Source organism: Macaca nemestrina, chromosome 1 (genome assembly GCF_043159975.1).
Source record: "Macaca nemestrina isolate mMacNem1 chromosome 1, mMacNem.hap1, whole genome shotgun sequence".
NCBI lineage: Eukaryota > Metazoa > Chordata > Mammalia > Primates > Cercopithecidae > Macaca > Macaca nemestrina.
In genome coordinates, this window is record NC_092125.1 from 216,835,354 (window position 1) to 216,854,055 (window position 18,702).

An 18,702-nucleotide genomic window follows, 5' to 3' on the forward strand; every position below is an offset into this window, starting at 1 on the left:
TTATTGAAAATGTAGATTCTTACAGTGCTGCAGGCAGGGCCCTGGAACCTCATTTTAAGCCATTCTGATGTTCACTGACATCTGAGAATCACGGCTTAGAGTAGGTTGTCTTAGAAATGGTGGAGCCTGGTCTCTCCAGCGCGTGTAGAGTTGACTCAGTGTGAGCCCATCCCCTCGTGTATCACCCCCTTCAATGGTGAGGAGGAGGATGGGGCATTGGTGATGAAGGTATCCCCCACAGCCGTATGACATGTGTGCTATTATCCCCACTTTACAGATGAGAATACTGAGCCTTGGAGATGGCAGGTGATTTGCCCAAAGTCACACAGCTAGTAAAGGACAGAGCCAGAACTGACCGCCAGCTCTGTCCCCACTCCCCTGCAAACCCAAACCTTCTCCCTTCATGGACTCAGGGCCTGGACTCTTCTGGGAGAACAAAACCAGACATTTCAGGAGCTGAGAAACCGATGGGAAAGGTCCCCATGGCTGAACACAGAAAGGCTGACAAGATGACCAACAAGGTGTCCACCGAGCTGGACTGTGGGAGCAGAGGAGACCAAGACCCAGGCAGCTGGGTTTCTGGGTGGCAGTTCCAGCTGCCCCTTCCCAGTCAGCAAGGATCCCAGATCCGCCGACCCTGCCGGCCTCATCAACAAAACCAGGTTCAAGAAATCACGGTCCCACCGTAATCCTGGATGGCCCTGCCCCACCCCACCCCTGGAAAGTGGCAGCCACGTACACCCTTTTTCCAAATCCCCCGTATTTAAAAGGGTAGAAATGCACCAGCCCCCCCAGGTCCCAGCTCTCTGCACAGGCAGGTCAGAGCTCTCACATCAAACAAAATCCAACGTTGACAGAACGGAAGCTGCTTTGTCAAATCAGCGAGGGGATTCAGAGGCCTCCATGAGTGGAACTTGAAACCCACTGTTCTATGCCAACCCCTTCAGCGTCCATATGGGGAAAAGGAGGCCCAGGGTTGAGTGGAAAGTTGCTCAAGATGACATAGTGAGTGGCGACAGAACTAGGACCAGAACTCAGGGTCCTGGCTCCATTAGGCAGCCTCTGCGGAGACAGGGTGACATGAGCTGTTTGTCCTCCCAACAAGGGCAGCAGTGCTCAGACCCAGATGCACATTCATCCCCAGTGGATCCTGGAAAACCTAGGGTGCTGGGACCCTTCAGAGATGAGTTGAATCAGGTTTCGAAAGGTGGGGCCCGGGCATCCATTTTTTTATGGGTCCCCAGGTGATTGAAACACGCTGCCAGGGTTGAGAACCTCTGAGCTGGAGAAAAGAGGAGCTGGATGGCTCATCACCAGGTGTGGTCCCTTAGGAGACACCTGCCTGGGGTACCTTAGTGGTGGGCTCTCTGCCTTCTGTCTTTTCCATGTGCTGCTACTTGAGGTCATTCTCAGGGGCGGGATCTGTGCACCTGCTCAGGTCAAGGTGGCCCCCTCTTAGAGGTGTCTGGGCTGCCATCAGAACAGACTCAGCTGCCCTCCAGACTGTTATGTGTGCTGGGCCCCTCTGCAGCCATGTGGATGGGACCTGACCTTCTAGGACCTTCTGACTGCGGGGCCTACACAGCTGTGCAGCTGAGAATACCTGGAGCTCTGGGGCCCTTAGAGCCAAGTGTGCCAGCACAGAGGTGCCACAAGCCCCACCAGGACCTCCAATCCAGGTGAGTCTCAGCACCTCTGTGACTCAGTTTCCTCTTCACCAATAGCCAGAGATCCTTTGTTTGGATTGGAAGATCTGGCTTCTAGTTGTAGCTCTGTCCCTAACTCGCTATGTAACCCTGAACAAGTCATTTCACACTCCGGGCCTCAGTTTCCCCAAGTGAAAAATGAAGTGGTGGGTAAGACCCCAGAGATGTCTCACTGAACCAGCCTGGGGACTGCTCTCCAAGGCCACCTGTGATGAATCCCAAAGGTGACCAGCTTCGCGGGCGCCTCAGCCACAGGCGCAGCCACAACCCAACAGACTCCAGGAAGCATCTCCACATGTTACGGGAAAGCGCCGTGGGAGTGGGTCCAGTCCGTCCTTACTACTGGACCAATGACAGAGGCCCTGAGGATGGCCCTCTCCACCAGAGGTCATCCTGGGATTTTGATTTTGCCCATTAAGAATGAAACCAGGCCAGACATGGTGGCTCTCACCTGTAATCCCAGCACTTTGGGAGGCTCAGGCAGGCGGATCACTTGAGCCCAGGAGTTCAAGACCAGCCTGGGCAACATGGCAAAACCCCATATCTACAAAAAATACAAAAATTAGTCAGGGACGGTGGTGCATGCTTGTAGTCCCAGCTACTCAGGAGGCTGAGGTGGGTGGATCGCTTGAGCCTGGGGAGGTCCAGCTGCAGTGAGCCGAGATTACACCACTATGTTCTAGCCTGGGCAACAGAGTGAGCCCCTGTCTCCAGAAAAAAAAAAAAAAAAAAAAAAGGAAAGAAAAAAGAAAGCAGCTTTCTTCCTGCACCAAGGCTTTGTGCTAAGGTTTACGCTGATGCTTGAGCCTTGAGAAAGAGCTGTGTGGAACCGAGCAAACCAACTGGGCTATGGAACTTGATGGGATCTGGGTTTAAGCCCTGCCTCCAGTTGCAGGGAGGAGTTAATGAGCCACCAGACACCCAGTGCATGGCTCAGTGCACCAGGGTACCCTTCCTTCCCTTTCCCCATCCTAAGACTCACTGCTCAGGAAAGAAAAGCCCCCATATCATGCCTGGGTCATCTTCAATTCATGGAAAGGCAAGAAGATAAAGTTGAATCCACTGCCACAGATAGAGAGGCCCAACAGGCTTGCTTGTCCTCGTCCTTCAAGGCTTTGACTGGTGCCCCTCCTCCAGGAAGCCTGCCCTGACTCAGCTAGGCTAATTTATCTTTTTTCAACTCCTTCTCCCAATACGGTCCAGAGGCTGTTTCCCAGACATCTTGCATATGGCAGGTTTGGGGATGCTTGAGGCTGTCCACAGGCCCAGGACAAAGCCTTAAACCGATGATGATGATAATGATGACAGTTAACATAACTGAATGTTCACCACAAATCAGTATTAGTTACATGCTTTGCACACACAATCTTATTCAATCCCCCAACTGCCCTTTGAATCAAGTAAGGCCAAACTGGGTTACATCCTGGCTCTGCCACTCACTGGCTGTGTGACCTTGGGCAAGTTGTTTAACCTCTCTGTGCCTCTGTTTTCTCATCTATAAGATGACGATGATGACAGTACCCACTTTAGAACTGTGTGAGAATTAGTTAACATATGGAAAGTGCTTAGGACCAGCACTGCTGGGGAGTGGCATTAAGTGTCATTGCTGGTATTATTATCATCCCCAGGCGACAGGTGAGGAAACAGACTCAGAGAAGTTAAAGGAGTTTCCCACAGTCGGAGAGCTGGGAAGTTGCAGAGCCAGGATGGAGCCACCACACCTACTGCCCTTTCTCTTGTTGGCCCGCAGGCTGAGCACCCAGGAATGTTACATCACAGCACCTCCAAGCCAGGAGGGACCTCAGAGCTAACTCAGTCCTGCTCCCTTTCCCAAAAACGAGTCCTTTCTGCAGCACTCCTGTAAGAAGGTTGTCCAGCCTCTGCCGGCCTCTCAGAGGGGAGGGGCTGCTTCTGCGCCCTTGTGTGTGTCCCCAGAGCCTGTGCTCATCCTTCAAGGCTCTGACTGGTACACACACTAGACTCAAAAGAACTACTTGAAGAATGTGTGAATGAACAAACTAGGAGCTCTCCACTCCCACCCCTGGGGGGTTCGGCCATCAGGGCCCAATAATCCCTCATTTGAAGGTATCAGAGCTTCCATCCCCCACCCTGTGACTGTCCCACCCTCGGCCTTCTCTGTAAACCTCCAGTGTGGCTCAGGTGACTCCAGGAAGCTATGGCCTTTGTCTCCTATCGCCCCAATCCATCCTCTATCCTCTAAGGAAGCTCTGCTGGGGAGGAGCCAGCCTCAGGCTTCCTGGGGCAGGTCAAACCGGAGCCACATCTGCCCAACAGGCACGAGGTAGCAGGGGTAGGTGCGTCACCCCATGGCACGCAGCCCAGTCACCCCATGGCAGGCAGACAGTGGTGCCAAGTGGTAGCTACCCCTCCTTCCTTACCCCTCCTCCTTATCCCTGTGGCACAGCCTCCGTGGCTTCCCCTTCCTTCAAGAACCACTGAATCCCCTTCCTCCTCCTCACTGCCCATCCACCCACCCAATACCAGGATTTATGTCCTGGACTGGCTCTGCTCCAGACTTGGTTCCCTCCCATGACCAGCTCCTCACCCCTCTCATCCAATGCCCTGGAGCAACCCCATCGCTGCTCCCAAGTTCACCCCGATTTTTCGAGTCTTAGTCTCAGAGACTCGTTCTCAATGGGTGGGCTATTCTCCTCCCCACCCCTGGGGACATTTGGCAACGTCTGGGGACATTTTTGGTTGTCACAACTCGGGAGCGTGCTGCTGGTATCTAGCAAAGAGAGGCCCGGAATGCTGCTCTCCATCCTACAGTGCACAGGGCGGCCCCCATGACAAAGAGGTACCGTGACAGTAGTGCTGAGGTTGAGAAACCTGGCCCGAGGAGAGGGCTGGGAGACTTGGGAGGCGGGAGCTGTCCCACAGTTCTGCACCCTCCTCTCCCAATATCCAGATTACCTCAAAGCCAGGTAACCGGAGACTCCCCAAAAGCCTAAGCCAGCTCCCTGGTGGTCCCCAGAGCCCAGCTCCTAAAACCCTACCTTAACCCTCTCTTCTTCCTAAGAGAGAGAAGTCAGGGCCTTACCTCCCTCTACCAAGGGCCTTAAATACATGACCTGGCACACAGTAGGGGCAGAATGCATGGCCATTGAGTGTCTGGAGGAAATCAGGTTGGAAATCTCTATTTTCCAAGTATCAGAGCAGCTAAAACCATAAGACTCTTGAGTAAGACCACAAGAGGGTTTAAACCCTGGCTTTGCCACTTAGTAACTGTGTGACTTGAGCAAATGGCTTGCCCTCTCTGCCTCGGTTTTCTCATTTGTCTGATGAGATGATGCTAATAATAAACCTAGTTCACAGGTTGTTGTAAGGGTTAAATTCAAGATTAAAGTTCGAAAGTTAACTCAAGAGGCTTGTGAAGCTCTTAGAACAGTGCCTGGCACATGGTAAGTGCTACGTATTAACCTATTTTTTAAAAATGATTCACGCTCTGTTTCTAGGCTCATGGGCTCAGGATGGGGCTGGGGATATCTGCCTCTTCCTATTCTTTCGTGCCCCGGACAGATCCTCAGCCTAACCTGCAGGATCCCTTGGACACAGAAAAGTGCCATCTCTTCGTGGCACCAGCCCCCTCCAAGCCCCTGGCCTGGAGCTCAGCCATTGAAACCTCTTCTACCCTGCTCAGCCTCCCAAACTTCAAATTCCCTGGCTGAGGTCTTCAGGAAACTCCGCTGACCAAGAGGAGGACCCAGGCTTCCCTGATTGGCTGCTGTTCCGAGGCCAAGGCTGGGGAGTGGGCCCTGAAGAAGCCCTGCCCGGCCTCAGGGAGGAAGGTCCAAGGGAGGAAGGTTCAAGGGCATCAGCACCAAGGGCCTGCAAACCACTAGACCTCTGACTCTTACCCATAAATGTCCACGACGGTCTCCACGCCAGCCACACACACCGCGCTGGTGGGATGCTCCAGGGACACACGCACGATTCTCTGCAGCGACATGCTGGTCTTGGACTTAGCTGTGGCCGCCAAGCCCAACACTGCCCCTGAGGCCCCTTAGGATGAGGTTTAAAAGCCCCTGGCCCCACCCCTCCAGCCAGGGTGCCGATTCATTGGCTCCAGTCATGAAAGCCCAGCCCCTTCCCAAAACTGAGAGCTCAGGATAGGCTGGAAGGGACCCAGTATTTGTAATGAACCTGTCGTCCTGACCCCAGCACCCAGGAAGTTAATTTCTTGGGAAGCAAGTCCCCACAGGTACCTGGCTAGGCACCAGGAACTGTTGGGGGCAGGTGCTGTTGAAGGGGTGCAGAGATATATGATACCAATCTCGGACGTTTCTTTCCCCCTCACCTCCATTTTCTGCATTTTCAGAGACAATATAATTTAATGGGGAGCTTTCTTACTCTGCTGGGGAGCTGGTGAAAATGCGGATTCCCAGGTCTGTTGTCCACTCTGATCCAGCAGGTTAGGGGTGCAGCCTGACCTCTGAATGTGTTTGTTTGTTTGTTTGTTTTGAGACGGAGTTTCACTGTTGTTGCCCAGGCTGGAGTGCAACGGTGCGATCTTGGCTCACCGCAACCTTCCCCTCCTGGCTTCAAGTGATTCTCCTGCCTCAGCTTCTTGAGTAGCTGGGATTACAGGCATGCGCCACCACTCCTGGCTAATTTTGTATTTTTAGTAGAGATGGGGTTTTGCCATGTTGGTCAGGCTGGTTTCGAACTCCAGACCTCAGGTGGTCCACCTGCCTCAGCCTCCCAAAGTGCTGGGATTACAGGCGTGAGCCACCGCGCCCGGCCCTCTGGAGTTTTTAATAAGCTCCCCAATGCATTTTGGTGTCCTTTGAGAAACACCAGCTTTTTTTTTTTTTTGGCATGGATTTTAGAGCCAGGCCTGGGTTTCAGCCCTGCCTCAGCCACTTCCTGGAAGGGCGACCCTGGGCAAGTTTCTTAATAGTTCGCGCCTCACTTCTCTCATCTGAAAAATGGTTGCTATGAGGCCTCATGGACAGCGTTAGTAGAGCTCTGGAATGGAGCCTGGCGTTATTGTATTACTGTTGTTGTCATTAGATCTCAAAAACCTCTGAAAGGGGTAAATGATGAGGGTGAGAACTCTCTCCAGCCAGGGGAGCTCGGCATGTCAGAGTAGGAAGGCTCAGTCGTCGGGCGGGAAAACTGAAGTCAGAGGGGGCATTCGGGCTCCTGGAAGAGCAGGAGCAAGGGCTCTGGGGAGAGAAGTCTTGGGTTCAGATGCAGACTCCACTGTGTACCCACAATAGGGCCTTGGGTGCCAGTGTCCCCCCCTCTTGGAGACTCGGTTTCCTCATCTGTAGAAAATGCAGCTAATCACTGGCGCTGGCGGAGATAATAGTGAAGACGCACCCTGCCTGGGGGAGGCTCAGGAGGTACTGAATAGAAGTTTCCTCCCTTTTCCCTGGCAGTGCTGACAGCCTGAGGCAGGATGGGGACCAGGACCCGCTCCCCAGCACCTCCAGCTGGGACATCTGCACCAGTTCAAGGACCTCAGCAGGACCCTAAGATTGTCATTTCCATGTCTCAGTTTCTGGGAAGGATGTTCTTTTCAAGCAGAACTGCTGGGCTGCTGGGCCAAGACACAGCTTCCCTGTTTTCTGCTGTGGAACGGCTTGATGGCTGTGTCAGCCCTGGGTAAGAGTTCGAGCTCAGGAGGAAGGCTTAGTCTCCCTAGCCTGCTTGTGAGCACAGATGGGGAATAGATGGAGAAAGTGGGGGCTTTCCCTGGAGTGCTGGCCCACCACCTGCCTCCTTCTCAGAGAACCGTATGTGCCTTTGGAAGGAGACTCATGCCTTCACTTCTCCCCCGTTAATACCAACTTTTAGAAACAGGTTTGTGGTTAACTCAGACTAAAGTGTCAATGACTAACAGGCAACAACTTTTTGCCCTCTTAGTTCACAACAAAAGCTAAAATAAAGTGAGTATCAAAGAGTATAATTTGAGGCAGCAGCAAATGTGTAGGATGAGAGGGTGACATTTTCAGGCATCCAAAATCAGACCACTGAAGCCGGGTAACTTAGAAGCTTCGGAGGCAAAAATGGAAGGGAACTGAGCCAGGCACAGTAGCTCACACCTGTAATCCCAGCACTTTGGGAGGCCAAGATGGGAGGATAGCTTGAGCCCAGGAGTTTGAGACCAGCCTGGGTAACACAGCAAAACCCCAGCTCTGTAAAAAATAAATTAGCAATTTGCTGGGCATGGTGGCCTGTGCCTGTATTCCCAGCTACTCAGGAGGCTGAGGTGGGAGGATCACTTGAGCACAAGAATTCAAGGCTGTAATGAGCTGTGATCGCACCACTGCACTCCAGCCTGGGTGACAGAGCAAGACTCAGTCTCAAACAAAACAAAACAAAACAAAACAAAAACCAGAAAGGGAACTGTAGTGGCCTGTGGCCCTGGGAATCAGCCCTGCTGGGGAACTCTCACCTCTGTTAATAGGACCCAGGCTGCCTCCCCGTCCTGTCCTCCCTGAGAGATGGAGGAGATGCTGAAGGAAGAGAGGAGAGAGGAAGAGGCAGGACCCATCCCTGCCCCGATCTGATCTCCATCTCAGCAGGGCCATCAGCCCCAGAGCAAGAGGCATGTGCCAGTCATCCTGCTGAATCAGCCTGCCTGGCACTGGCCGTGGCACTGTGAGGCTCTCCCAGCTGAGCAGGGTCTGCCTGTGGCAGCAGAAGTTGAGCCAAGCAGCTGCATAGTGGGTGGAACTGGAAGCAGGCGTCTCCGCTTTCCTCCCCTCCTCCCCAACCCAACAAACAGGCTGCGGAGACAGCCGTGTAAGAAACGCATATCGACATTTTTATTGATCAGAAAGGAGGTGACTGGTCACCCAGAACATTCTCAGAGCCAACACCAGGGCCCCTCGATGGCCCAGCAGCAACTCCAGAGCTTCCCACACCCAGGGTGGCCCTGACCCCCAGCCCTATCTCTGCAATGCCCACTCCCCTCCCACCCACAGCTCTTTCTCGGGGGATTCCCAAGCCCAGCTCACACCCCCGGCCCCTTCAGAGCCTCCTTCTCCTTCTTGACTCAGTGCAGCCTGGGGTATGATCCTGAGCAGGGGGTGCTCAGGTTAAAGCAGGAGCTTGCAGATGCGGTTCTGTAGAACCTTCCAGAAGGGGATTTTCAGGTTCCTGCTCACCCACTTTAACCATAGCAGTTCCAGGCTAGCTTTTGTTGGTTAAAAGAGTGACAGTAGTTGGCTCAGTGTGAGGTCTCCCCAGGGGCCACCAAAAACCTAGATGGGCAGAGGCTCTAGGGCCGACTGCCCTGCAGTGACCACACTGGCGGTGGGGGCTTTCTCCTGCCCGTGCCCTGCAGCCCAGCTGAACCAGACTGCCTGTGCCTGTCTCAGCGACTGCACTCAGAGCGTTGAACCTCCCGTGGCAGCTGTCTTCCCTACTGTGGGAGGGAACATGGGCCTGCCACAGCGGTGTATTCAGGGGTGAAACCCATGCTATGTGCAGGGTCCCTGGGTTGCTGAGAGAGACCAGGCAAGCCTTCCCCTCCCACTGCCTGCAGAATGAAGGGGAATAATTAAAGACTATTAAAGGAAATTAAACTCCACCTTCAGAGAGAACCTAATTTCCTCCCAACACACACACCCACTTCTAACATTCTGGGCCCCCACCCCTGCTACATCTGGAAGCACCAGCTCCCTTCAAATCCAGAATTCAAAATCCCAGCCCAGGAGCCATGGACACCTCTAGGCCCCAAATCCATCATCACACACTCTGCCATCCTGACCTCGTCCCCTCCTGCCCCATCTTCCTTTGTGTGTCCTCAGGCCTCACATTGGCCTCTCAGCATTTCTGAGGAGGGAGAAGCCGGCTCCGGTAATTAAAGTCTTTCAAGAAAGGTAACAATCAGTCTTCTGAGGTTGGAGTCAGTTATTAAAATTTTGTTGTCTTTTTTTTTTTTTCTATTGAAATTGGCCCTTGGACACTGGGTTTTTCTGTCCTTGTTTGTCCACACACAGCTGAAGGGTGCTGGATGGGGGTGGAGGTAAGTGTCACAGCCTTGGGCCCCCTTTGGGAGAAGAAATCTGGATGGGGCAGAGGATGTTTCTGATCTCCTTTCCTAGCTTTCCAAGAGCAGAGGCAGCCTGGTGCCTGGCACACCAGACCCCAGGTCCTCCGGGCCCCATTCCTGGTGCAGACACACAAAGTTACTGTCCTTGTTCCCCAGGGAGGCATCAGAATGAAGGGGGAGCAATTCAAAGTGGGGCCCATCTCCCTAGGCCACCCACAGCCATTCTCAAACATGCTAACATTGTTGGTCCGGAGCCTCTGGGGGCTGTGGGTGGGGAAGAGGCGAGGGAAGAATGACGTGCGTTCTTCTCGGGTTGGGTAGGCCGTTCCAGAGGCGAGGGTGGGTGGTATCCATCCCTGTGTCCTGGTGCCCACGGGGGCCAGGATGTTTGCAAAGTGCCAAGGCTCCCCCAAGAGAATGGAGGCCAGGTGGTTGTTCCTTGCCCTCACCCTGGCGGGGTTCCCCAGCAGGAGGGCAGAGAGGATGGCGGGTGGGGGCAGGCTCAGGGCACCATGTTCCACCATTTGAAGGGAAAGGGCTTCCTGCGCACGTTGGTGCCACAGTGGATCTCGCCCTGCAGCTCGTGGTAGGACAAGTAGTCATCAATGAAGATGCAGTGCAGGCCCAGAGGTTCCAGCAGGGACTGCACCTTCTCCTCGAGGCAGCAGCGGCCGTTGATGATGGGCCCGTAGGGCTTGGGGATGCCCAGGTACTTGCCTAAGACCACCATGTTAACCTGCAAGAGAGAAAAGGCAAGAGGGAGGCTGTCTGGCTGTGAGCGCTGTGCTTCTGGCACCCCTTCCTTGCCGGAATAAGACAGACCCTGGGGAATGGGTTGGCCATCGCTAGAGCCCACAAAGGGCTCTAGGACTGGGGTTTGCTCAAGAGTTAGGGTCTATGAAAGCAGAGGAGAAAAAGATTCAGGGTTGGAAATGAGGTTGAATAACAGCCAGGGCTACCAGGAATTTTGTACATTAAAAAAAAAAAAAAAAAGAACCACTTCTCCGACACTTTCTTCCATCTATGAGAAAACTGTCATATTATAGCAACTTTGTTAGAACAAGAGATTTTCATGTCATCTGCCAGAAACTTGTACAACAAATATACATACCTACAAGGTCTGTGGTGTGAATGTCTTCCAAAGTGTGGTGTGCTTTTGCAGTGCACAGCTTGCTTAACTGTCTTTGGCAGCCCTGATCATTGTTAGCATTTATTGAGCATTTTCTATGTGCCAGATATATCATCACTAAATCTCACAGCCTGCCTCCGAAGCTGTGGCTCAGACAGGTTAAGTCACATAATCATACAGCCAGAGAATGATGAGACTGACATTTGGACTTGGATCTGACTGATGCCAAAACCCGTGCTCTTTGTATCTGGCCACCTGTGGGACTGAGGAGTTGGGGGAAAGGGCTGAAAGCTTTTGGGGACACTTGAGTTTAACTCTGGGGGCACTTCTCCTTCCCTTGATTGTGGACCTGGCTTGGGGTCCTAATTCTGGGGATGGGCCAGAACATGCTGGGGTGGGAGTGGGGGTGGGGCATGCAGGGGGCAAAGGGCAGAAAGAGGAGAAAAGAGCCAGGACCAGGACCAGGACCAGGACCAGGGCCAGGGTCAGAGCCAGCCGGGCCTCTGCTTCCTCCTAAATGAGGAGTTATGGGATTGGGGGCTGGTCCCGACTCCGCCACTCGCTCACTGTGTGACCTCAGACACATGACCCACTCTCCTTCTAAGCCTCAGTTTCCCCATCTGACAAACCAAGGGGTTAACTGGGTGTTCCCTATGGGACCCGCCAGTGAAGACAAGCTGGGATCCTTCAGCAGAGCCTGGAATGAAGCTAGGGAATCCCCACAGGATGGCCCACAGGCAGGGGGCTTCCAGCAGACAGAGGCCAGGCCACAGTCACACGCGCTCCAGCCTAGGCCCTCCCCCCACCTTCAGCCAGAACCAGAGCTTAGCAGTCCCTTAGAGCTCTGCTGTCCACCACAGTAGCCACTGCCACATGCAGTTGTTTAAATTAAAATTAAACTTACATACAGTTATAATTTCCATTCTTCATCGACACCAGCCACATTTCAAGTGGTAGCTGAGTGGCTACTGGACTGTATTGTGCAGATATGGAACATTTTCATCAGCACAGAATGTTCTAACAGACAATACTGCCTGACTTCAAGCAGTGGTTCTCAATCAGAGATGATTTTGTCCACTAAGGCATTTTCGGTTGTCACAACTAGGAGAGTGCTATTGGCATTTAGTGAGTAGAGACCAGGGAGGCCACTAAACATCCTGCGAGGCACAGTACAGCATCTACAACAAAGGCTTATGCAGCCTAAAACAGCAATAGAGCTACAGAGTCAAGAAATCCTGCTTGGGGTCTCTGCCAGGACCTAGAGGCTGGAATCTCCCCAGGAGGAGTCAGGAAAGCACACGGATCCTCCCCACCTCCCACAACCTGCATCCTGATTCCAACATTCGCTTCCAACCCTCGACTTGTCCCAAGAGAGGGATTCAAGCTAAAGACCGCAGTGTGAAGAAAGAGGGTCTATCCCCATCCTGGGGGACCATCCCTCCCAGGTGCCAACACCCCAACATCCTTTCCCAAGAGGTTAATGGGCACTTGGGCCAGGTCCACCCCGATAGCATCGCTCAGGCCTCTCCCAGGTGAGATCACATCTGCCCATCTCCTTGTCGGCTGCCCGGTTAATGAGAGTCAGTGAGGCCACCGCCCGCCCCCACCTGCCTGCCTGCCTGACACAGGACCCCCACTGGGGAGCAGCCAGTGAGGGACTGTAGTGGGAACACAGCAGGCAGTTGAGACCCAGAGAGAGAAGCCTGAAACACTTGGAACCAAACCACGTATTCTTTTTCCGTCTGGGTGAGAAAAAAAAAAAGTGCTTTGTGGCGAGGCATCCCATGCCCTGTAGGATGTTTAGTGAAATCCCTGGCTTCTACCCACCAGATGCCAGGGGCACGCACCTCCCTGTGGCAACAAAAAATCCCCTGGGGGCAAAATTGCCCCGGTTGAGAGTCACTGATGGGAATGTTCTCTATATTCACAAAAACAGACCCTGGAGAGGTCCGCAGCGCCCTCCAGCCTCTGCACCAGCCTGCCCTGGGCCAGGGAGTGCTTCTTCTGGGAGCCCCGCAGACCCCCCAGCAGGACCCTGCCCAAGGGCTCTCACCATGTCTGGGAAGAAGGCTTCTGCATAGAAGTTTTTCAGGAAGAAGAGCTGAGGAATATCCACGATGTCACTTTCTGCCAGGCCCAGTTCCCGCTTCAGTACATTACGGTTCCAGTCAATGCATTTCTGGGGAAAGGAGGCAGCTGGGCAGCCCGGGACCAGGAAGAACATAACACTGGCCAAGCACCTACTGTGTGCCAGGCCCGTGTGGAGCCCTCTGGGCCTGTTAGCTCCTTGAAGCCTCACAACAGCTTTGTGCCATAGAAGCCATTGCTGTCTGGGGGAAACTGAGGCTCAAGCAACCTGCTCAAGTGCACACAGCTAGGAAGTGCCAGAGTTGGGGTTCGAACCCACACAGTTTCTGGATGCAAATGTTCTTGTCAGTACAACACACTGTCTCAGCCCCAGCCACAGCGTGGCTGATGCTGCTGTCTCCTCTCAGCAGCTTAGGAGAAAGTGCTGGGCACCACCGGGGAGGGGTAAGGGGCCTCCTCCCGTTAATTGAGCACCGACTCTGACTCTGCGCTAGCCAATTTACCTTGCACAGGGCAGGTACTTTTTATCTTGGGGTGAGCCCTGCCCCTTCCTGACACCTTGCTTTACCTGTTCTCACAGAATCCCCCTGACTCTTACCCCCCCGACCTCTGGGCCCTGCAAGGTCCTATTTCCCCACCATGTCTCTCGTCTCGCATTTCACCAGACTTCTCGGATGAGAGGCTCAGGTTTGCCTCTGTGGAAATAGGTCATTGCCCCAGAGTGGGGCCAGGTCTCCCTCATTAGGCTGGGAGCTCCCTGAGGGCATGGCTCTGTCTCTTGGGTTCCTGAAGGCAGAGGCTTCCTACCCACAGGCCCCAGCAGCCCCCAGGACCATCAGAGCTCCAGCGCCGAATCCCTGACGCTCCCCCAGCAGTTCCAGGGGCTGCTTCTCCCTGGAAGGGAAAGGACCCCTTAGAGCAGCTGGTGGTCCTGCCCCCACCTGTGCATGAAGATTGTCTCTCCGGAGGTGTCTGTCTGCCAGCATCTCATTAATGCTTATTTTTGCCTGGTGTTTTAACCCTGCAAGAAGAGAAAGACAATGCATAGCTCAGGGAGCACTGTCTGGAGGCCCTCTTCGACCTGGGGCTATGTAATCCAGGCCAGGATTTCCCTCCTACCTCAGTGCCAGGGTCAGAAGCCAGGATAGAGAAAGTCGGAGACTGAGAACCCTGATGGCACCAGGCCCTGGCTGCAAGGAAAACCTGGTGATGGATGAGGAACCCCTCAGGAAGTGACTCCGGACTCAGAGCCTAATAATTATGGCACAGGTACCATTATTGAATGTCTGCCATGCTCTGGACATCCCACTTAATGTATTATTAATATTTAAAGCAACTATAAGAGGGATTAATTATCACCTACAACTCAGAGAAGAGGAAACTGAGGCACTGAGAGGTTCAGAACACACCCTTGATACCAGAGCCAGCAAATGCCAAGACCAGGATTTAAACCCAGGACTATTCTTGTGGACAACGGCACCACATCCATTCCAATGCTCTATTCCCCAGATGAGAACACTGAGGCTGTGACAAGGAGGGGAGGTGGGCCAACCAAGCCCTTGGAGGGTCTGTTAGCTCCTGCAGGAAGCTCTGCAGAGGGGCCCTGACCAAGCCTGGCTTCTCCTCCTTCCTCTCTCGAGCCCCCAGCGCTGCTGCTCCCTGGCTGCACAGCCCTGGCCAAGCCAGTTCTCCTCTCTGAGCCTCAGTTTCCCCTTCTGTGAACAGGGATAAGGAAGGGGGAGGAGAGATCAGACGGGAGCGAGAACAAGAACGTGCCTGGCATTGACTGGCACCTGGGGCACTCATGGCTTCCTGTGCCTTTCCTCTCCTGCGGTGTGGCCCAGGAACTTCCCCACCCATCAGAGGACCTGGGGGCCCAAGACACGGAGAGTGGGTGTTGGGTTCTGAGCCCAGCTGAGAGCCCTGCAGGTGCAGGGACTGTAACCAAGGATGGTGATGAAAGGGCAGGGTTCCCCAGGGGTGACCGGGTCATTGGCACTCACCATCAAACTGGGCCGCCTCGCCATAGCCCTCTTCTTTCTTCTCTTGGAAGAGTTTGAGGCAAGCGCTAGGGCTAGCCAGGAGCAGCCGGAAGCCCTGGCACAGAGGGAGGGAGAATGGCTCAGTGGACAGGGTCCCCCTAGACACAGGAGACCCCAGACTCAGGAGGGGCCTGACAGCGCTTGGGACTCCCCTCTCCCGCTCAGTCTGCACCCCAGCCACAAAGCACTGTCTGCAGCAATCCCGGTCCTCCAAGCAGGTTCCCACCTCCAGAACTTTGTCTGTGCTGTTCTCCCTCCCTGGAAGCCCTTTGCATTTTGCCCACCAAGGCATTCTGACTTCTTCCTTCAAGGCCCAGTTCAGGGCTGGGCGTGGTGGCTCATGCCTGTAATCCCAGCACTTTGGGAGGCCAAGGTGGGCGGATCACCTGCAGTCAGGAGTTTGAGACCAGCCTGGCCAACATGGTGAAACCCCATCTCTACTAAAGAGATAAAAAAATTAGCCAGGCATGGTGGTGTAATCCCAGCTACTTGGGAGGCTGAGGCAGGAGAATCACTTGAACCTAGCAGGTGGAGTTGTAGTGAGCCGAGAGCGCACTATTGCACTCCAGCCTGGGCGATAGAGCAAGACTCTGTCTCAAAAAACAAACAAAAACAAAATACCCAATTCAGATATCTCCTCCTTCACTGTCAGAGCTGTCCCTAGCAGAGCTGTAACCACTGGTCACTGGGAAGCCTCTTCTCCCAGGCTGCTGGCTCCCTGGCCATGCCTTCCCCAGCCACCTCTGCAAGCCTTACTGTAGAGGCCCAGAACCCAGATCTGAATCCTATCCTGACACCTGCAGGCTGGGTGAGCTTGGATGGGTTAATGGCCCTTCTAAACCTCCATTTCCTCACTTGTAAAATGGGGCAATAATAATCGCACCACCTGACGGGTTTGTTGGAGGATTAAATGAATTAAAACGTGAGTATTTGGCACATAGTAGGTGCTCAGTAAATATTACCAATTATTATCAATATCATTCCTGACTGTTGGCTAAGGGATTTGGGTTCAAGCACAAATACCCAGGAAGTGTGAGGATGAGCGTGTCGGGGTGCCCTGACCCAGAAGATGCCCCAATCCAGAGTTTACTCGGGGCACAGGGTTGAGCTGGTTCTAGATGACTTTACTCTGACTCATCCCATCAGGTCAGACAGGGGCAGAGGTGGCTCAAGCAGGGAGGGAGGGGACGCACCTTTTGGTCAGAGGTAGGCACAAAGGTCAGGAACTCGTCCACATGGCCCACAGAGAGCCAGTCCGAGTAGAGCTCCACGGGTGCCTGCACCTGCTGGGCCTTCAGGAAGTTCCGCACCACCCTGGCCATCTGCCGCCCGCCGGACCTGGCCAGGAGGGAGAGGGCGCGCAGTCACCTTGTGCCTGGGAGGCATCAGGCCTCACCTCTCAGTCATCATCAGATCTGCCACCAGGGGGCGGGATTGCTCAAAGAACGCTTTAAATGTGGGGTGTAGAGGGTGGAGAGGCCAAGACAACAGAGAATGGACTGTGCATTTGTGTGTGCATGTGAGCACCTACTGTGTGCTGTCCTTAGGGTACTCTCACTAAGTGTCTTGTTTAATCCTCCTGATGACCCTATGCTATACATACAAATACCAGCTCCAAGTTACATCTGAAGTGTGCTCGGCGGAGCTGTCTGGCCTCACTCCCCACTGTGCACCTCTTTGGTCACTTGGCTCCAGGTCCACTGGCCTCCCTGCTGGTCTGCTGTCTCCAGCCTGCTCCTGCCTCAGGGCCTTTGCACGGCTGTTTCTACACCCTGAAATAGTCTCCTAAGTAGCCACATCTTTAACTGCCTCTTCCTTCTTTCTTTCCTTCTTTTCTCTTTCTTCCTTTTCTTTCTTTCTTTCTTTCTTTCTTTCTTTCTTTCTTTCTTTCTTTCTTTCTTTCTTTCTTTCTTTCCTCTTTCTTTCTTCTCTCTTTCTTTTCTCTTTCTTTCTTCTTTCTTTCTCTCTCTCCCTTTTTTTTTTTTTCTTTTTTTGAGAAACAGGGTCTCACTCACTCTGTTGCCCAGGCTGGAGTGCAGTGTTGTGGTCATGGCTCACTGCAGCCTCAACCTCCTATGCTCAAGCGATCCTCCCACCTCAGCCTCCTGAGTAGCTTGGACTACAGGTATGTGCCACCACACATGGCTAATTTTTGTATTTTTTGTGGAGGTGGGATTTCACCATGTCACCCAGGCTAGTCTTAAATCCAGGCTAGCCCTGGATTCAAGCGAGCCCCCCACCTTGGCCTCCCACAGCACTGGGACTACAAGTGAGGGCCACTGTGCCCAGCCTAACTGCCTCTTTTCCTTCAAGGCTTTGTTTAAACATCAAACTCTCAGCAAACCTGAGACAAACATTTATTGGCATGTGCCACACACATACTTTACCCAGGCTACCTCATTTAATCCTTATGACAGCTCTGTGGGGTGGGGACCATTACTGTCCCCATTTTACAGATGAGGACGTTGAGGCCCAGAAAATTAAAGTTATGTGCATTTGTTCATGCATTCATACTATATTCATACATATGAACAGAAGTACTTATTTGTTTTGTTCACTTATTGTCTGTTTCTCGCTGCTGGAATGTTTGGTTGTCTGTTTTGTCCATTGCTAAGGTCAGAAACTAAGGCAGGGTCACTGGACAGCAGCCTGACGTGCTAAATTTGAGTTTGGGGCCCAGGTAGAAGGAGACCTGGGTTCTGACCATACTGCTAACTTGCGGTGTGGTCCTAAGTACGTAGCCAACCCTTTTCAAACCTCAGGTCCCATCTGTCCACCAAAGGCCTGATTCCTGTTTTTCAATCCAACAGCCAATGGAATGGGGACACGTCCACACTGGAGACCCCTCACTTTCCCATGTGGGGTCCTTGCTCTGTGCCTGGGAGTTCCCCTGCACCCTTGAGAGAAGGCTCCTGGCTTGGTTCGCTGGCTCGTGAGGCTTGTGGGAGCAGACAGGTAAGGATGCTCATGTGTTGCAGCATGATACAGAGACTGGGGCAGGAGCCTGGGACACAGAAGGAAGCAAAGTCCTTGGAGAACACCAAGGAGCCCCTCTCCTTCCCCAGCCTGCATCCTCTGAGCTCTCGGCCCCTGAGCCCAGGTCCCAGGGATCCCGGAGGAGAGAACTGCCCTGTGAGGCATCTGAACAGAATGATTTCTCCCCGAACTCTGTCCCCAGCTGGACCTGCAGAGCCCCCTCCTGCCTGAGGTCCTACAAGTCTATCCCCGCTCATCCACATGCCACCCATACCGAGTTCTTTCCACTTTTCCTTTGAGCTGCACCTTCTCTGGCTTCCAGGCTTCTGCCTGTGCTCTTCCCTCTGCCTGCAACACTGGTCCACTCCACTACTTTCTTTCTTTCCTTCCTTCCTTCCTTCCTTCCTTCCTTCCTTCCTTCCTTCCTTCCTCCCTCCCTCCCTCCCTCCCTCCCTCCCTCCCTCCCTTCATTTGTTTGTTGAGATGGAGTCTTGCTCTGTTGCCCAGGCTGGAGTGCAGTGGCATGATCTCGGCTCAATGCAACCTCCACCTCCTGGATTCAAGCAATTCCCCTGCCTCAGTCTCCCAAGTAACTGTGACCACGGGTGTGCACCACCATGCCCAGCTAATTTTAGTATTTTTAGTAGAGACGAGGTTTCACCATGTTGGCCAGGCTGGTCTCGAACTCTTGGCCTCAGGTGATCCACCCACCCCGGCCTCCCAAAGTGCATG

At 53.5% G+C, this 18,702-nt stretch overlaps 2 protein-coding genes across 2 annotated transcripts in view; both read right to left on the reverse strand.

The window, feature by feature from the left end:
- Window positions 1-5,716, reverse strand: part of LOC105483140 (peptidyl arginine deiminase 3) — a 37,917-nt gene extending 32,201 nt beyond the window's left edge. Inside the window, exon 1 of the mRNA XM_011743824.2 lies at window positions 5,585-5,716. Coding sequence (XP_011742126.1) covers window positions 5,585-5,676 — 92 coding nt within the window. The 5' untranslated portion in view covers window positions 5,677-5,716. The remainder of the gene's footprint in view (window positions 1-5,584) is intronic.
- A 2,763-nt stretch (window positions 5,717-8,479) lies between these two features.
- Window positions 8,480-18,702, reverse strand: part of LOC105483141 (peptidyl arginine deiminase 1) — a 40,364-nt gene continuing 30,141 nt past the window's right edge. Inside the window, exons 12-16 of the mRNA XM_011743826.2 lie at window positions 16,188-16,332; window positions 14,956-15,049; window positions 13,894-13,973; window positions 12,918-13,043; window positions 8,480-10,471 (exon numbers count right to left, since the gene is read on the reverse strand). Of these exons, the coding sequence (XP_011742128.1) occupies window positions 10,238-10,471; window positions 12,918-13,043; window positions 13,894-13,973; window positions 14,956-15,049; window positions 16,188-16,332 (679 nt within the window). The 3' untranslated portion in view covers window positions 8,480-10,237. The remainder of the gene's footprint in view (window positions 10,472-12,917; window positions 13,044-13,893; window positions 13,974-14,955; window positions 15,050-16,187; window positions 16,333-18,702) is intronic.